This window comes from Tursiops truncatus, chromosome 3 (genome assembly GCF_011762595.2).
Source record: "Tursiops truncatus isolate mTurTru1 chromosome 3, mTurTru1.mat.Y, whole genome shotgun sequence".
NCBI classification, from domain to species: domain Eukaryota; kingdom Metazoa; phylum Chordata; class Mammalia; order Artiodactyla; family Delphinidae; genus Tursiops; species Tursiops truncatus.
The window spans coordinates 5,335,358-5,353,192 of record NC_047036.1 but is presented as its reverse complement, the minus strand read 5'-3'; the positions used below and the strand labels follow the sequence as shown (position 1 = coordinate 5,353,192).

The 17,835-nt window shown below is 42.7% G+C and overlaps 1 protein-coding gene across 1 annotated transcript; it reads left to right on the top strand.

The window, feature by feature from the left end:
* Nucleotides 1-563: 563 nt before the first annotated feature.
* LOC101338149 (glycine cleavage system H protein, mitochondrial-like) lies at nucleotides 564-1,082 on the top strand. Its single transcript, XM_019951055.2, has one exon. It carries the CDS (start codon nucleotides 564-566, stop codon nucleotides 1,080-1,082), a length of 519 nt encoding a protein of 172 aa, XP_019806614.2.
* The last annotated feature ends 16,753 nt before the right edge of the window (nucleotides 1,083-17,835 follow it).

The following is a 17,835-nucleotide window of genomic DNA, read 5'->3' as shown; positions in this document are numbered from 1 at the left end:
CCTGCCATATCAATAAACAAAGGATGTAGCAGCCATTAAGCCATCACGTTACAGTCTCCTGACGGTGAGCCCTGAGGGAACTCAGGATAGAAACAGGATGCCCGCCATCAAGCCCTCAGTCACTGCAGCCACCCCACAAAGATGCGCCCTGAGGAGACTCAGGATGGGAAAGCACAGGATACCGGCCCCAGACAGCTGAGGTGCACATCAAAGGAACGATTTCAGTGAGTCCAGACTCTTGCATCTTCCCATACAGAGAAGAGCACCAATTTCCTTAACTTGAGATGTCTGGTTTTCTTTAATTAACAATAATCTTTTGACATTCCCACTACCCAGTCTTTTTTGCAAAAACTCCTCTATAACCTGGCTCCCCACCTTGTCTCTTCAGAGTGATCTGAGATTCTTTGTCCCCGGCTTAAGTCCTCATTTTTTGTCCACCGGATTAAACAACTCTCAACTTTTAGGTTGTGCATTATTTTCAGTTGACAGTTTGAAAGAGAAAAATTGGGAGCTATTATAAGGCATATTTTCTAATAAAAATGAAAGTAGTGACCCCCGAGAACATGGCACTGCGAGCAGTGCGGAGTGTGCCAGCCGTGGTCTGCAGCCTGCGCGCCATCTCTGTGCCCAACATGCCCTGCCCGCCGTGGCCCTGGGGACTGATGGTGGGCGCCGGCGGGGCACTGCGCACCAGCCCCGCTCTGCTATCGGTGTGTAAATTCACAGACAAACATGAATGGGTAACAACAGAAAACGGTGTTGGAACAGTGGGAATCAGCGATTTTGCACAGGAAGCTTTGGGAGATGTTGTTTACTGTAGGCTGCCTGAAGCTGGGACAAAATTGAACAAACGAGGAATTTGGTGTTTGGAAAATGTGAAAGCTGCTAATGAACTCCATTCTCCTCTGTCAGGAGAAGTAACTGAAATTAATGAAGCTCTAGCAGAAAATCCAGGACTTATCAACAAATCTTGTTATGAAGATGGTTGGCTGATCAAGATGACACTGAGTAACCCTTCAGAACTAGATGAACTAATGAGTGAAGAGGCATATGAGAAATACATAAAATGTATTGAGGAGTGAACATGCAACCCCTAAGTAAACTAGTTTGAAACAACTTAACCTAGCATAGTTGTCTTAAATTAGTAGCTGATAGATTTTTTAAAAGCAACTTTTAGCAAAAGAAACTACTTGCTACAATATTGCCTGAAGAAAATACCCCTTAACTTCCTAATGATGTCAGATAAACCCTATGCATCTTTTTCTCAACAGCCTATGATTTTTAGGCTAGTCTCCAGTTATAACATTCAGAATTCCTGAAATTATCTGTGGTAAAACTAGTTATGAAAATTATGTAATTCAAGAATGACATTGTTATCTTACCTTATACAATATTGTAAATTGCTTACAGCCATCCCTGGATTTGGATCAAAATACTCAATGATTTTCCCACTGGAAATAAATGGCAGTGGAGAAAAGTTTGTGAGTTGTATAGTGTCCAATGAAGAGCATTACTCTCTTAATTTTGCAATATACTGTATTTGCTGGTACTATTTTTGTACAGTGAGGCAACAGCCTTGCAGGAAAATAAGAAACGGTTTAATAATAAAATATTCAACTTCTTAAAAAAAAATGAAAGTAGCAGTATGCTCCTTTTCATTTATTCAAGAGGGAAAATTGTCCCCGAGCCCCACCAGCCTTGGCATTCACTTGCCAATCTTGAAACTCCCAGCGCTTTATTCTCAACACAATGAACATTCTTAGTAGAGGCTATTATTTATATGTCTTTGAATAACATCTCTTGTCCTGAATTAAATTATTACCTATAATAGAAAAAACAGCTGTAAATTATGGGCATTGGACATTCTCAGGACCCACGTTGCACTCAGTACTGGGAGGGTAATGTACGGGGAGTCTGTCCACTGAAGATTTAGGACGGCACCCCAAGGCTTCTCTTCTCAAGGAGCCCAAGAGAGAAAACCTTCTTATTCAGGCAGAACTAAGTCCAATTAACTGATGGAAATAAACAGAAACGTGGAACAGTAGCCCATTTTTGTGCTATTAACCTAGAAAACTCCTAAGGACTCCTGATGAAGCTGCACGAAGGGATTCTGAACATCATCTGTGAGGTCTCCTGGCCCCTCAGCAGGGACAAGTGAGTGTGGAAGAGGATGCTTCCTGGGGGGCAGAGGGGACCAGCCACCAGGATGGATATTCCAGGAGCTGTCGGGTGGTTGGGGAGTGCGGAGGGGGGCACCACGTCTAGGAGGTACCATCAGAAGTGTGGACAGTGCAGGTTTGTACTTATCTTGACAGTTTTCTAGCAGATGCAAGTGTCTTGTTCTAAAATCAGAACAAGACTGGTGGTCCAGTGGTTAAGACTCCGTGCTTCCACTGCAGAGGGTGCAGGTTCCGTCCCTGGTCTGTCCGAATGGGCAAAATGCCCTCTCTTTCCACTTAGCTATTGTTTCTTTAATTAATTGACTTTACTTTTTAGAGCAGTTTTAGGTTTACAGAAAAAAATGGAGCGGAAAATGGAGTTTCTGTATCCTTCCCTCTCTCCACACATAGTTTCCCCTATTATTAACATCCTGCACTAGTGTGGTGCCCTTGTTACAATTAATGATATTAAAAATATAATTTAAATAAAGTAAAACCTAAATAGCATTTACATTTGACAATTAAATTATTATTTAAATGATGAATTAAAATAATTATAATAAAAATAATACATTATTATTAACTAAAGTCCATAGTTTACATTAGGGTTCCCTTGATGTTGCACATTCCATGGGTTTGGACAAATGCATAATGACATGTGTCCGTTAGTATAGTGTCATACAGAATAGCTCTATGGCCCTAAAAATCCTCTGTGCTCTGCCTACTCAATGCTCCCCTCGCTCCCAACCCCTGGCAAGCACTGATCTTTTTACTGTCTCCATATTTTGCCTTCTTCAAAATATCATATAGTTGGAATCATACAATATGTAGACGTTTCAGATTGGTCTCACTTAGCAATACGCACTTACGTTTCCTCCACGTCTTTTTGTAGTTTGAGAGCTTTTTATCTCTGAATAGTATTCCATTGCATGGATGTACCATAATTTCCTTATTCATTTATCTTTTGAAAAATATCTTGGGGGTTTCCCTGGTGGCGCAGTGGTTAAGAATCCGCCTGCCAATGCAGGGGACATGGGTTCAAGCCCTGGTCCGGAAAGATCCCACATGTCCCCGCGGGGCAACTAAGCCTGTGTGCCACAACTACTGAGCCCACATGCCACAACTACTGAAGCCCACACGCCTAGAACCCGTGCTCTGCAACAAGAGAAGCCACTGCAGTGAGAAGCCCGTGCACCGCAACAAAGAGTAGCCCCCGCTCGCCACAACTAGAGAAAGCCCGTGCACAGCAACGAAGACCCAACGCAGCCAAAAATGAATAAATTAAATAAATTAATTAAAAAAAAGTCTTGGTTGCTTCCAAGTTTAGGCAAGTGTAAGTAAAGCTGTTATAAACATTCATGTTCAGGTTTTTGTGTGGACATAAATTTTCAACTCATTTTAGCTAGGTTGGCAAACGTCTAGGAGCGTAGTTGCTGGATAGTATAGTAAGAGTATGTTCAGCTTTTTAAGAAACCACCAAGCTGTCTTCTAACGTGGCTGCACCATTCTGCATTCCCTCCAGCGATGATGAGACTTCCTTTTTTTTTTTTTTTTTTTTTTTGCGGTACGCGGGCCTCTCACTGTTGTGGCCTCTCCCGTTGCGGAGCACAGACTCCGGACGTTCAGGCTTAGCGGTCATGGCTCACGGGCCCAGCCGCTCGGCGGCATGTGGGATCGTCCCGGACGGGGGCACCAACGCGCGTCCCCTGCATCGGCAGGCGGACTCTCAACCGCTGCGCCACCAGGGAAGCCCGATTAGAGTTCCTGTTGCTCCACGTACTCACCAGCATTTGGTGATGTCAGTGTTTTGGACTTTGGCCATTTGAATAGGTCTGCGGTAGTATCTTGTTTTAATTTGCAATTCCCTACTTGATATGCTATCAAGCATTTTTTCATATGCTTGTCACTCATTTTTTCCCTATGGGCCTAAGGGAGATATCTGTAATTCAAAGCAGAAATAATTGGCTTGTCATTATGGGAGGAATACTTTTCTAGACTGATTGGGCCAAACACTCCCTTAACACATCTTTCAAAAGTGATGGGAAATGATACTAATGCCAAGTAACATTTTCTTTTTTACATGCTTTCAAATTAGACGGTACAATCAATGTTAAAACAATGGGGAATAATTGATGCCCTCTCCAGAGGATCCTAGCTGGGAATGGAGTTTTCTCAGCCACGTGGAGCCTTTGAGACCAAATCTTGCTGATGTGCAATGTGCGGAAGCAACCAATCTAGACTGTTGAATACTTTGCAAAGAGCTAGACACGAATTAACTTGAGATAGTTCTACAATACTGCCTCCCACTTGTGTATTTTAGGTCATGCAAGCTAGAGTTTTAAAAAGAGAAAGGCAATTGTCACCTCATTGAGAGGATTGGCTTGTTTTCAATTCTATCAAACTGAAGAATTTAAATTTAGTGTCTGTGCTTGCTCCAGCAAATTCTCCATGAGCCAATATTTATTAAGACGTTAACGTTATCTCTTAAGGACCACCCTGTCAGCCACAGTGAGAGACGCAAAGAGCAAAGAGTCGTGGCTCCCTTGTCACCTTGATGGGAAGACGGGATTAATACACAGACAACAGCCCAGACAGCAAACATCTACAAACAGGAATGCAACTGCCAGAAGTTTCAACGTCCAGCTTGACCATGACGCTTGAGCTCTTTCTGTCTCTAGTTTGACATTGACAATGGGAGCTGTCTGCCCTGAAGCGTGCCACCCCAAAGAAGGACCTCCTCTTAGTGGGACTGAGTGACAGAGCCCAGTGGCTGTCTGTCTGAGATCCTCAATGTGTCCTTGCAATGGTCAGTGTGTGGGCACCATGGTTCCTAGAGGCCCCCTACTCACAGCTTGAGTTTTCCTCCTTAAGCTTTGGGGAATAATGAACTGTCAGGTCTCTGGAATGTCTAAGTCAGCATTTCCAGGAATCCAGGCCAGACTCTTCCCAAATGCACCCAGACTGTGGAGCTCGACTGTGAGCTTTGTTGCTGCTCATCTTCATCCTGGCCAAGCTCTGTCGAGCATCGCTCTATGAGGCAAGACGGGAAGTGAGATGTCTTTAACACCCTTGGGCTTTGTCTTTAGCCCAGGGGCCCTTCATTTATCATGGTTTTCACTCCGCTCTGGGTATTACATAAAACTTTTCCAAATATTCCTTCCAAGATATAGAGTTTTAACAATCTCATTCATTCATTCTTCCTCAACCAACTCCTTCATAGATACTGAAGAACCCACTCTTCCAGTGTAATCTATACAAAGCAGCTGGGTTTCCAGTATCTTCCTAGAGGAAATGCAAACTGGGGGAGGTACCCTGGCAAAGGGCAGATCTCTTTGACCAGAGGGCTTCATATATACAGTCTTCAAGAGATACCACCTCCCCTTTTCCATTTGGAGCAGAGCAAATGCTCACCGGGGGACTAGCTGCATGGATGATGCAAACCCTTAGTCCTCAGCCTAATGCTAAGGCAGCCCTCCCCAGCACCGCATCAGCTCTCCATGTTCCAGTCCTGTTGAATCCATCTTGCTTCATTTCTGGTGGGCTAGAGAGTCCCATCATCCTTCCTGAAAGCAAGAGCATAGTATCTAATCCTTCCTGTTCTTCCCTATATACAGACACCTGTCCATCTGCCAACAGACGTCTAGATAGACCACTAAATGCTGAGGGATTTTTATACTGCTTCTTTAAACATATCTTCATTTTATGTAAAAACTGACTGCTTTAGGAGACCCAAGAATTGATGAGGTAACAATCTAATATTCCATTCGTATTGTATTTGACAAAGGTGAGGCTTTTATAAATGAAGGTGAACATTCTGAAATATTACCTTTGAGTTCCGTTAGTCAGTGGCAATATAAATATGATTTTCCAACCCCATTTTCTTCAGGGAAAAGTGGAGAATGTCATTTTAAAAAAAAACCTGCTTTCAGCAGTTTTTAAACTGGTTCATAGTTGAATGATAGTGTTAATTAGATTCCATCATTCTGTGGACAAGGTCCTAGAAGTTCAGAAAGACTATTTTACTGACTTAGCAGTTCCATTTACTATCTTCTGACAAGTTGGGTTTTGAAATGACTTAAAGCAGGAAGGACATTTTGACCAAACCTGATGTTAGCACTGGGGTTAGAACAAACAGACAAAAGGCAGTTTTACAAAATGTTCTGGTTCTTTGTGAGGTTAAGAGGATGTCCTAATATGTGTATATTTGTCTTAGCTGCTCTGAAAAGTTTTCCACCCTCAGTCCATTGTGGTTTTCAAACAAAAAAGCAAACCATCATACTCTTTATAATTGTATTAGTTACCTATTGCTGCATAACAATTGTACCACAAACTTTAAGGTGTAAAACAACACATGTTTATGACCTCAGAGTTTCTGAGGGTTGGGACTCAAGGGCACAGCTTAGCAGGGTCCTCTGCACAGGGTCTCACCAAGCTGCAGTCATGGTGTCAAATGGGTTGGGATCCCATCAGAGAGTCTAATTGGAAAGAATCTGCTTCCAAGCTGGTGTGGTTGTTGACAGCCTTCAGTTCCTGTGGTTGTAGGACTGAGGGCTTCAGCATCTTGCTGTGAGTCATCTGGAGGCCATTTTTACCTCCTTGTCATGTGGACCTCTCCATGGGGCAGATTCCACCATGGCAGCTGGCTTCTTCAAAGCAGAGAGAGCATCTTACAAGATGGGTGTTACAGTCCTATATGTCATAATTACACATAAAAGAAATTGAATCAGTAATCAAAACCTCCCCAGAAACAAAAGCCCAGGGCTTCCCTAGTGGCGCAGTGGTTAAGAATCTGCCTGCCAGTGCAGGGGATGTGGGTTTGAGCCCTGGTCCGGGAAGATCCCACATGCCACAGAGCAACTAAACCCGTACGCCAAAACTACTGAGCCTGCGCTCTACAGCCCACAAGCCACAACTAATGAAGCCCACATGCCTAGAGTCTGTGCTCTGCAACAAGAGAAGCCACCTCAGTGAGAAGCCCGCACACCACAACGCACAGTAGCCCCCACCCGACGCAACTAGAGAAAGCCCGCGCGCAGCAGTGAAGACCCTATGCAGCCAAAAATAAATAAAAATAAAATAAATAAATTTATAAGAAAAATAAAAAGCCCAGGACCAGACAACTTCACTGATGAATTCTACTAAACATTCAAAGAATTAATATTGATCCTTCCTAAACTCTTTAAAAAAACAGAAAAGGAAAGTAATCTTTCAAACTCATTTATGGGGCCAGAATTACTCTGATACCAAAACCAGGCAAAGCTGCCACAAGAAAAGAAAATTACAGGAAAATTTCCCTGATAAACACAGATGGAAAAATTCTCAACAAAATATTAAAAAATCAAATTCAACAATGCATTAAAAGGATCATACGTGGACTTCCCTGGTGGTGCAGTGGTTAAGAATCCTCCTGCCAACGCAGGGAGCACTGGTTCAAGCCCTGGTCTGGGAAGATTCCACACGCCACAGAGCAACTAAGCCCATGTACCGCAACTACTGAGCCCGCATGCCACAACTACTGAAGCTCACGCACCTAGAGCCCGTGCTCTGCAGCAAGAGAAGCCACTGCAATGAGAAGACTGAGCACCGCAACAAAGAGTAGCCCTCGCTCACCGCAACTAGAGAAAAGCCAGCATGCAACAATGAAGACCCAATGCAGCCAAAAATAAATAAATAAATAAATTAATTAATTAAAATTTTTTTAAAAAAAGGATCATACACCATGAACAAGTGGGGTTTATTCCAGAGATGCAAAGATTGCTCAATATCTTCAAGTCAGTCAATGTGATATACCACATTAAACAAAATGAAGGATAAAAATCATACAATCATTTCAATAGATGCAGAGAAAGCATTTGACAAAAGTAAACACCCTTTATGGTAAAAACTTACCACAAAGCAGGTACAGAGGGAAGATACCTCAACATAATAAAAGCCATATTTGACAAGCCTACAGCTAACATCATACTCAGTGGTGACAATCTTTTCCTCTAAGGTCAGGAACAAGACAAGAAATCCTACTCTCACCACTTTTATTCAACATATTATTGGAAGTCCTAGCCAGAGCAATTAGGCAAGAAAAAGAAATAAAAGGAATCAAAACTGGAAAGGAAGAAGTAAAACTGTCATTATTTGCAGATGACATAACATAAATATAGAAAACCCCTAAGACTCTGCCAAAAAACTGTTGGAATTAAGAAACAAATTCAGTAAAATTGCAGGATATAAAATCAATACACAAAAATCTGTTGTGTTTCTATACACTAATAACAAGCTATCAGAAAGAGAAATTTAGAAAATAATCCCATTTACAATTGCATCAAAAAGAATAAAAAACCTAGGAAGAAATTTAACCAAGGAGCTGAAAGCTCTGTATACTGAAAACTACAAAATATCAGTGAAAGAAATTGAGGAAGAACGCAAATAAATTGAAAGATATTTTGTGCTCATGGATTGGAAGAATCAATATTAAAATGTCCATACTACCCAAAGCAATCTACAAATAAATGCAATCCTTATGAAAATTTCAATGGCATTTTCACAGAAATTGGACAAATAATCTTAAAATTTGTATGGTACCCCAAATAGCCAAAGAAGCCTTGAGAAAGAGCAAAATTGGAGGCATCATGCTCCCTGATTTTAAACTATATTACAAAGCTATAGTAATTATGGTATTGACGTAAAACTATGGGTTCGACTCTAAATTTTGTGGAAGCTTGATTCGAATGAGGTTTTTAGAGCTGAAAGTCTTGTCTCCAACTCCCAACAGGAACTGCAAATCTCAGAGTATGTGTTGTAAGTACGTATCAGAAGTGGGCTTGATCTGCAGGCACTGTCCGCGATGCTGGGCTTACCAGGGGAAGGTGAGGTAGCCTGCTGGAGATGCCTTCTCCATGAGCTGACCCATTGGGTATCCATCCCCTTTGGCATTTCTCTTCTCACTGAGATGTAATATCAAGAGGGTCCTACCCCATAAGACAGAGGTTTCTAGAAATGGAATCAGTGGGCAGAGTGATTCAAACTGCTGTGCTGTGGAGCCCGGGACAGACATTCCCTCCTGGGTCCGGCAGAAATGGAAGTCACAGGAGGAAGCCTGGCCCTGGACAAGCAACTTCTGAGGAGGGCAGGTATAGTAAGCTCTCTGCCTTGTTGGATTTCAGATTTAGCTGAGACAGCCAGTGGATTATTTTCCCATAAATAGCAGCAGACTGAGTGGGTAGCAGTTAGAAGATGACTGACGCCTTGCGCAGTCATGGGAGGGAGGAGCCTGGGACTCAGGTGGTTTGGATGAGAAGCAGGTAAAAGGTAGAGAGAGAAGTCCCTGCCAGGCAGAGTGCCAACTGCTGCCAGGTCAAGTGAGGAGAAGCTTGGCACTGAGCCCTGGGGGTTGCTGGAGGGATTCTGAGTCAGTGAAGGAAAGGGACCGTCTGTTGGGGCTGAGGGAAAAATCACTTGGGGTTAAAACAAATAAGGCAGCTGGCAATTGTAAAAGATGACAGCTTCTGCAATACCGCTCGACCTCAGCCCCTTCATGCTAAACAAGTCCCGCATTCTGTCCTGCACCTTGTGCAGCAGCAAGGCTCAACCACAAAGTTGAAGGGCAGAAAGAAAGCCCAGTTAGGCAAGCGAGGACAGCGTGGGAAGCCTGCCCCTTCCAGACCTGGGCACAGTGAGGGGAGGAAGGAGGGGCTCTCTGAAACTGCCCCCGGCTTGGGCCCCTGCTCCAGCCCCAGGGCTGCCACAGCAGAGTGATTTTGGCAGAGGGAGGCCAGGTATGGGAAAGCACGCTGCTTATAGGAGACTGCAGATGCTGAGAGGCAGCTCAGAAGGCAGCAGGTCTGTGGGCAGGGCGGCCAGCTCCTCTCCATGCTGAATGAAGAGCTGTGGGTTGGACCCCTGGATGCACCTGGTTCCCCAGGGATCCTGAACGATGAGGGAAGACTGCCCTGGCCACTAGAGAGAGGCTGGGACGCTGGTCCCCGAGGAGAGGCTATAGCCTCAGCAGTAGCAGGGCAGTTTCCCTGCAGACCAGCCTCCTACCTGGGATGGGTGGACAGCGCCAGAGTCCAACATTGAATCTCAGCTAAGAGTTGGTCTCAGTCAGGGAGGGAGACACATGTTCCGATGGGCAAAACAAAGACAGCGGATTCTCCCCAGGGGCATAGCGGAAGGTTGGAGGAACCAGGGGCCCCTGAATCACGCTGGAGCTACAGGCTGTTAAGTCGTGACTTATTTGGTAATCTTGGACTTCATCATAGCGCAAGGATACCCCAAATCTCATCCTTAGTGATGCTAGTCAAGGCTGAGTCTGCGCTTTGAGAACAAGATCCAGGTAACAGAGCAAAGAGGCAGACGTGAGGGCCCCAAGCTGGCCCAGGGTGGGGTCTTAGCTTCTGGAAGTTGCTTCTGTGCAAGAGGGGTCACCAGGGGACACCCCCAAGAGCCATCAATCATGTGTACCCACTCACTCGCTTCCAAGCATACAGGATTCCAAGACGATTATGGGTCTAAAAATACACAGGCCAGCTGTGTTCGGCAATACACTTGAATGACCTCCAGCCAGAGGCAGCGACAGGCACACTTGTCCAGACTGTCTGTGAGAAAGCCACCAATTCCCCACGGGACACTTATTTCAGGATCCAGACCCTCGGCCCACATTGGCCCGTCCTAAAGCATGGAGCTTTTCTACCTTGGTTTTCTTGTTGAGCGAGAAGCAGTGTGGGAGTCATTGTTTCATTTAACAAGTGTGTTTTGATCCCTGACTATGCCCCAGGTTCCCTACCAGGTCTTCAAGTGGACCTCGACGGACGGGCCCTGGGATAGTGCTGTCCAGGGGGGATAAAACGTAAGCGGCGGAGGCCACGCTGTGCTCATATCTAATCCTTGGAACCCAGCCTCCTGGGCACTGATCAGCCTGGGTGAATGGAGCACTTGAGGTTGACGTCTCTGTGTATGATGGCTGCTAGCCTGCTGTCCAGACAATCACTTGGGAAAATGCCAGAGATTTCTATCATAGGAAGGCATAAAATGTCTATCAGGGGAGGATTTGCCTGCAGGAAGTGGGAAGAATAGCTAACCTCTGCACATCAAAAGAAGTAGTCTCCTGGCAGCTGCTACCTTTTTTTATGCTGGTGAATCCATGTTCTATGTAAATAATTAGCATATAACCAACCATTTGATGTCTGAATAATTTTAACAGGTTAACAGTCAGCGTCCTGGTTTCGTTGCCTACGTGTCCAACAGGCTCATACACTGTCATCCCCATAACTCATTCTGCAAATGCTCTTCTGGTGTGTCCGAGAGTGATTTCGTGAGGAATTCTGAGGCATGTGGTAGAAAATAAAATAGAAAATGACTTACGTCTCTTTCACTGTGGTTTGGAAGAGATGCATCTTTACAGGAAAAGGCCATTTTTGGACTAGCTTTTTAAATTAAATTTTAAAAAAGAGGGTTAAAATGTTGTCAATAAAGATTATATTCTCAGTAAGGTTTGCTTTTCTCTGGTCAAACAAATTTGCATTGTACTTGGAGAACCTCCACTTTGAACAGACCTAGTTTTTAAATGATTTGAAGTAAATGTAACAGTATTTAATGGGGGGAAGTAAATAAGTTATGACTTATGAATCTTACTGAGGAAAATGTTCATTTTTATTCACTACTTGACCAGCTTCAAGTCTCTAGAAAGAGCAGAGGGACACTGTGAAGTAAGGATTCTTACTGTGCACGCCATCCTTTGTGGTGCCAAGGCTTTGAAAATGAAGTTATTTTTATTTATCCAAATTGAAAATTTATTTTCTTTTTAAATACAGCATTTTAAGTCTAAATTATATTTTGCCTGCCAACTTGAACTGGAGTCTCTTATGGTACTATGGTCTTTACTTCATATGTGATAAACAGTTTCCAAATCCTCTAATGGCACATTTCCAGTTCAGTATGCCATGAAATCAATACTTCTGAGCTTTGATAATGAAGGAAAGCTTTCAGTAATTTTAAGTCCAGGCAAGATAAATATTAGGAATGTAACTCCTAAAGCTTCCAGCGGTGTGCTTATTAAATTCACACTGTCAATGGTCTTCAAAGAACAAGCAATACATTTAAAAAATTCAATCACTTTTACAGTTAACATTTCCTAAAATTCAATAGAAATTCAGCTTAACCTTCAAACTCAGAATTAAGAGCCTAAGAATATGTTACGGTGTTTTTGTATATAGATAGATGGTATGTTGTAGACCAACAATGTTCTACATTCATGATCAAATAGTGATAAAATGTAAGTGATAAAATGTAATAGTGATAAAAATGTAAGACCATTGGGTCTTTAATTAGCATTAAATATTTGACAATTCAAAACAAAATAAGGAAAAAAGGAAGGGAGAGAGAGAGAAAGAACATAAGAATGAAAAGAAGAAAACAAGGAAGAAACGAAGAAAAGACAGGGAGGGAGAGAGAGAGAGAGAAAGAGAAAAAAAAGAGAGGAAGGAAATTTCTGGTTTTCCAAATTGGTCTTGCTATTTTCCATTCCCCCCAGCCAGGTGGGTGAGACTTTGAGTTGCTTCACATCCTCTCCAACACTTAGTATGCTCAGGCTTTTCATTTGAGCCATTCTATCACATGTGTGGTAGTATGTTTGTGGTATCAATTTGCATTTTCCTAATGACTAAAAATGTTGAACATCTTTTCATGTGCTTATTTGCCACAGGTGTATTTTCCTTAGTGAAGTTCAGATCTTTGGCTCATTTAAAACTACAGCCTTTCATGGGACTTCCCTGGTAGTCCAGTGGTTAGGACTCAGTGCTTCCACTACAGGGGGTCAGGGTTCGATCCCTGGTCGGGGAACTAAGATCCCACAGGCTGTGCGGTGAGGGAAAAAAAAAAAAAAAAAAAAAAAATTAAAAAGAAATACAGACTTTCAACTTCTACTCCTCGGTATTTATCATGCCCACCCCTCCCCCAACACCTGTCTGTGCAGGTCTACCCCTCCCCCAACACCTGTCTGTGCAGGTCCACACCTGCTCTTCTCCTGACTCCTCACCCATCTCCCTGTCCTGCCTACTCCTCTGCATCACGCTCATGGCTACCAGAGAAACCTCCGGAGCCTCCAGGTCTGATGTCATAGCCCCTCTCAGGCATGCCTGTGGGCTCTGAACGACGGGACTTTCTGTCCTTTGCCGGCCACATGGTGTCTTCCTCACTCGTGCCTCACCTGTTTTATCTTAGCCCCTCCAATTCCCCCTTTCTCACTTATTTTCACCAACATTGGACTAAATTCGGTCCCAGAAGCCTCCTGGCCTTCCACTCCTCTGGCCTCTACAGATATGGCCTCTGCCCAGACTGTTTTCCCCAAATTGTAAACATACAATAGCCACTGAGCAGACTGAGGGCCCTCTGTCCTTTTCATTTCCCATAATGCAGCATCCCATTGTATTTTCCTTCTACACTAGACCCCAGATCTACTGGGGACACAACTACATTGTGCCTTTTAGCCCCCTTGTCTAATTCCGTGACTGGCCACGGTGGACCACAGGTTTCTCCAGAAACGTACTGAGTAATCTAACCCTGCATTTCTCTTTTGGGATACAGGGATACAGTATCTGTCATCTGTTAAACTTCCTCATTCAGTGTGTAGGAACTGTCGTCAAATCTCAGTGGTGTTCACGAACTCCTTGTGCTGCTTCTGACGCCCCCAACAGCAACAACGACAGCAAAGGAAGGTGTGAGACCCTCTGCCCTAAGAACAGGATGGCTGCCTGTGTGGAGCTCTCCAGAGTCCTGTGAGTTTCCATGTGTACGGCTGCTCCAACTCAAGGCACGCCTTGCTTACAGCCCGTTTTCTCCTTTCCTATTTACAGCATCCTGGCTTCACTTTCCTCACCATCCAGACTCCACTGTCCACTTCCGTATTCTTTTCTTTTTTTAATTAAAAAATAAAAACACATAGAACTGCAAAGTATAACATAGCCACCCAGCATAAATATTATTTGAAACATAGATTTGATATATTTGCTTTAGATCTTTAGAACAAACATGCCTGGAAGCCTGAAGTAGCCCAGATTCTCCTCCCCATTTCCAGTCTCCTCTCCTTGCTGCCGAAATGTTGGCTTCCCTGTGCACCTAGGCTGAACAGAAATACGGAGATAGGGATTTTGGAGGAAGAGAGAGATGGCTTTATTTTTCTGCCAGGCAGAAGGGAAGATGCAGCAGGCTAGCACCTCCAGAGCTGTGTCCTCCCTCCTTGGGAATCAGGGAAGATTTTATATGTGGGGCTTGCAGTCCAGGGTATATGATAAGGATCAAAGTAGTGAAGGTCTTGCATTCTTCCTTTCCTTTGCATTATTTCAAAACAGTCATAGCTGGCGTCAGGCCGCCCCGTAATTGGGGTCCCGCTGTCTGGTAATTGCAACCGTTTGCCTCTGGTTTATTGCCCGGTGACCTTGTTTCTGAAATGCAAAACCTATAGGGGGTGATTTGTTACAAGGGGCGTATAGAATGTAAGTGCTGGACATAATAAGATTAGGGAGTGAGAGGCAGGGGGTGTAACTCACACAGAGTTAGGGGTGATGGGTACCGAATGTAAATTACACAGTGTCAGGGAGTGAGGGAGAGAGGTTAGCTTTGTAAAGTACAAATCTAGTTACTCCAAATTAGTGACAGTTAAAGTAAACCAAGGCGTGATGAACTCTTTCAGGCCAGGTTATGTTTCTTCTCTAGCCTGTTCGCTGTCCCTTTGTTTTCCTTGCTCTCAGGGGAGGGAGGACTTCATTTCTATTTTTATTGCTGAAACATCCTCCTCAAAGACAACCATGACCAAGGACTTCTGTGTATCCAATCCCTGTTTTCATGCTTTTACTACACGTGCACGCACATTCTCCACAGATACAGCGTTTTGTTTCCCTCTCAACTTGCAAACACTGTATCATTCTCCAGTGATTGTCGTGCCGCTTGCTTGCTTCCTTCACCAGAAGGTCAACCAGGGCTTCCTGTCTAGTCTGAGTCCACCTTGTTTCACAGGTCACCTTGAAGCAATCCTCAGATCAGCTTATGTGGACGGAGGTTCTTGAAATCATCCCAGTTAGGGAAGAATTGGGGAGAAGGCTTTTCTGTTATGCCCATGAGTCAAATGTGGGACCGTCTACGTGGTGCTGTGTTTCCTTGTTCTTGGTCGTTATATTTTCTAGGACAGCCTTGATTTTGCCTTCTACCTCTTCTATCAAATTCTCATTTTCTAAGTTCCTAGATTCATTGTTCTCAGATAAGTTCGTTTTCATAGCATTCTATTGTTTTGCAAGTGTAATAACATGATTTTTTTTTAAAAGCTCAAGGTATAAGGGACATACAATGAACTGCATATATTTAAAGTGTATCATTGGATGCATACAGCTTCACATAACCAAGATAACAAACATCAACCCCAAAGGTTTCCTCATGCCCCCTCCCCCTTGCCCTCATTCCCAGGCAAACGCTTATCTCCACACAATGCAGCAGGTACTCTTTTTTATCTGGCTTCTTTCAGCCAGCATGATTTTGAGACACATTCATGTTGTTGCTGAGATCCATAGTTTATTCCTTTTTATGCAGGGTAGTATTCCATTGTGTGGATACACAACAACTGGTGGACAACTGGATTGTTTCCAGGTTTGGGCTACTATAAATAAAACTGCGATGAACATTCATGTAAAAGTTTTTGTATAGATATGTGCTTTTATTTCTCTTGGGTAAATACATAGGAGTGAAAATTTTGGGTCATATATTAAATGTACATTTAAGTGTTTAAGAAACTGTTGAAGTGTTTTCCAAAGTGGTTAGCTCATTCCCCATTTCCTCTAGCAGTATGTGAGGGTTCCAGGGTCTCCACATCCTTGGCAAACCTTGGTTGGTCATTCTTTTTAAGTTTAGATATTCAAAGAGATGGGCAGTGGTATCTCGTTGTGGTTTGATGGGTGTTTCCCTAGTGACTCAAGATGGTAAACACCTTTGCATGTGCTTACTTGCCATTCGAATATATTCTTTGATGAGTGTCTGTTCAAATCTTCTGCCCATTAAAATATATTTAAAATATCTATTACTGAAGTTTGAGAGGTCTTGACATATTTGGATACAAGACCTCTACCAGATGTGGTTTGTAAACCTCTGTCAGCAGGCGGAGGAAGTCAAAGTATAAGTTCAGCTCATCATATTTAACTGGGAGCTTCTAAGTGAACTCCTAAAAACCTAAAATCATTCCTAAGGTGCTAAAAAATAAAGGGAATTTTAACAATATAACTAACATGTTTGAATTAACTATAGAACAAACAGCACCAACTTTAAAAATAGTGTTGTTATTTTATAAAAAAGGTTTGAGGCTACAAAGGAAAACTCAAAATCCACAAAGGAGAAATCTCACAGAAAATGGTCTCTACTATATCCACACATGTGAAAAGAACAAAAAATGTTTAAATAAAATCCCCCCAAATGGTTGAAAAGTAAAAAGCACCATTTCAAACAAAAAAACTAGTTTCCTAACAATATTTGGATCAAAGCAAATCTAAGAAGTATAGCTGGGACTCCTCAGGATCATAATTATAGGAACTTGGTTAAACTTAAGGAAATGTGGTCGATGTTACTTAGCAGAAACACAGAGCCTTAATAAAAGCCAAAAAATACACATGCTCAGAAGAAAATAAATGAAGCACTCCTTCTCAACAGCTAGGAACACAATGGAAAAATCTCCCCCAAATTAGAGGAGTGAAATTAGAATCGTGAAAATAAGATCAAAGTGAATATTAACAAATTAGGCAATACAGAGGAAATTACCATAAAAAACATAGAGTAAAACAGAAAAAGATAAACTCCAAGAACATCTAATGAATAACCTGCAAGACCAGAATGTCCAAGTGGGCCTGTTCTTAGTTTGCCATCTCCTCTACACCTGCTGGCCAACCCTTGTCTTCATTCCTGATTTGTATGACGTGCATTTGAAATTCTCAATAAAAAGATAAACAAAAAAAGCAAAGACAAGATCCCAACGGCTGAAGCTTAAACAGAACCATAACCACACAAGAAAATCAGTGCTCAAAATAATCATTTCACATTAGGCATTCCTGTCAAAATTATGCAAGAATCCTAGCAATCACCTCTATTATTTAATATTGCTTTTGAATTTCTTGTTAATATAAGCAGCAAACGACAATAGCAACAGCTTCAAATACTGCAAAATAAGAACTACTTATTGAGAATGGTATGACTGTAAAGCTAGAGAACCTAAGAATAACAGCAACAAAAGGTGGGAATTCATAAAATAATCTTAGTAGCATGGCTGGATGTGACAAATATACAAACCTCAATAGGTTTGATTTACCCTGGTTATAAAATGTATTTGGGGACATATTCTCATTCACATATATCTAAAAATAACCTTAAGCTGGGACGAAGTGAGAGAGTGGCATGGACATATATACACTACCAAAAGCTAGTGGGAAGCAGCCGCATAGCACAGGGAGATCAGCTCGGTGCTTTGTGACCACCTGAGGGGTGGGATAGGGAGGGTGGGAGGGAGGGAGATGCAAGAGGGAGGGGCTATGGGGATATATGTACACATATAGCTGATTCACTTTGCTATATAGCAGAAACTAACACAACATTGTAAAGCAATTATACTCCAATAAAGATGTTAAAAAAATGAAATAAATAAAAATATCCTTAG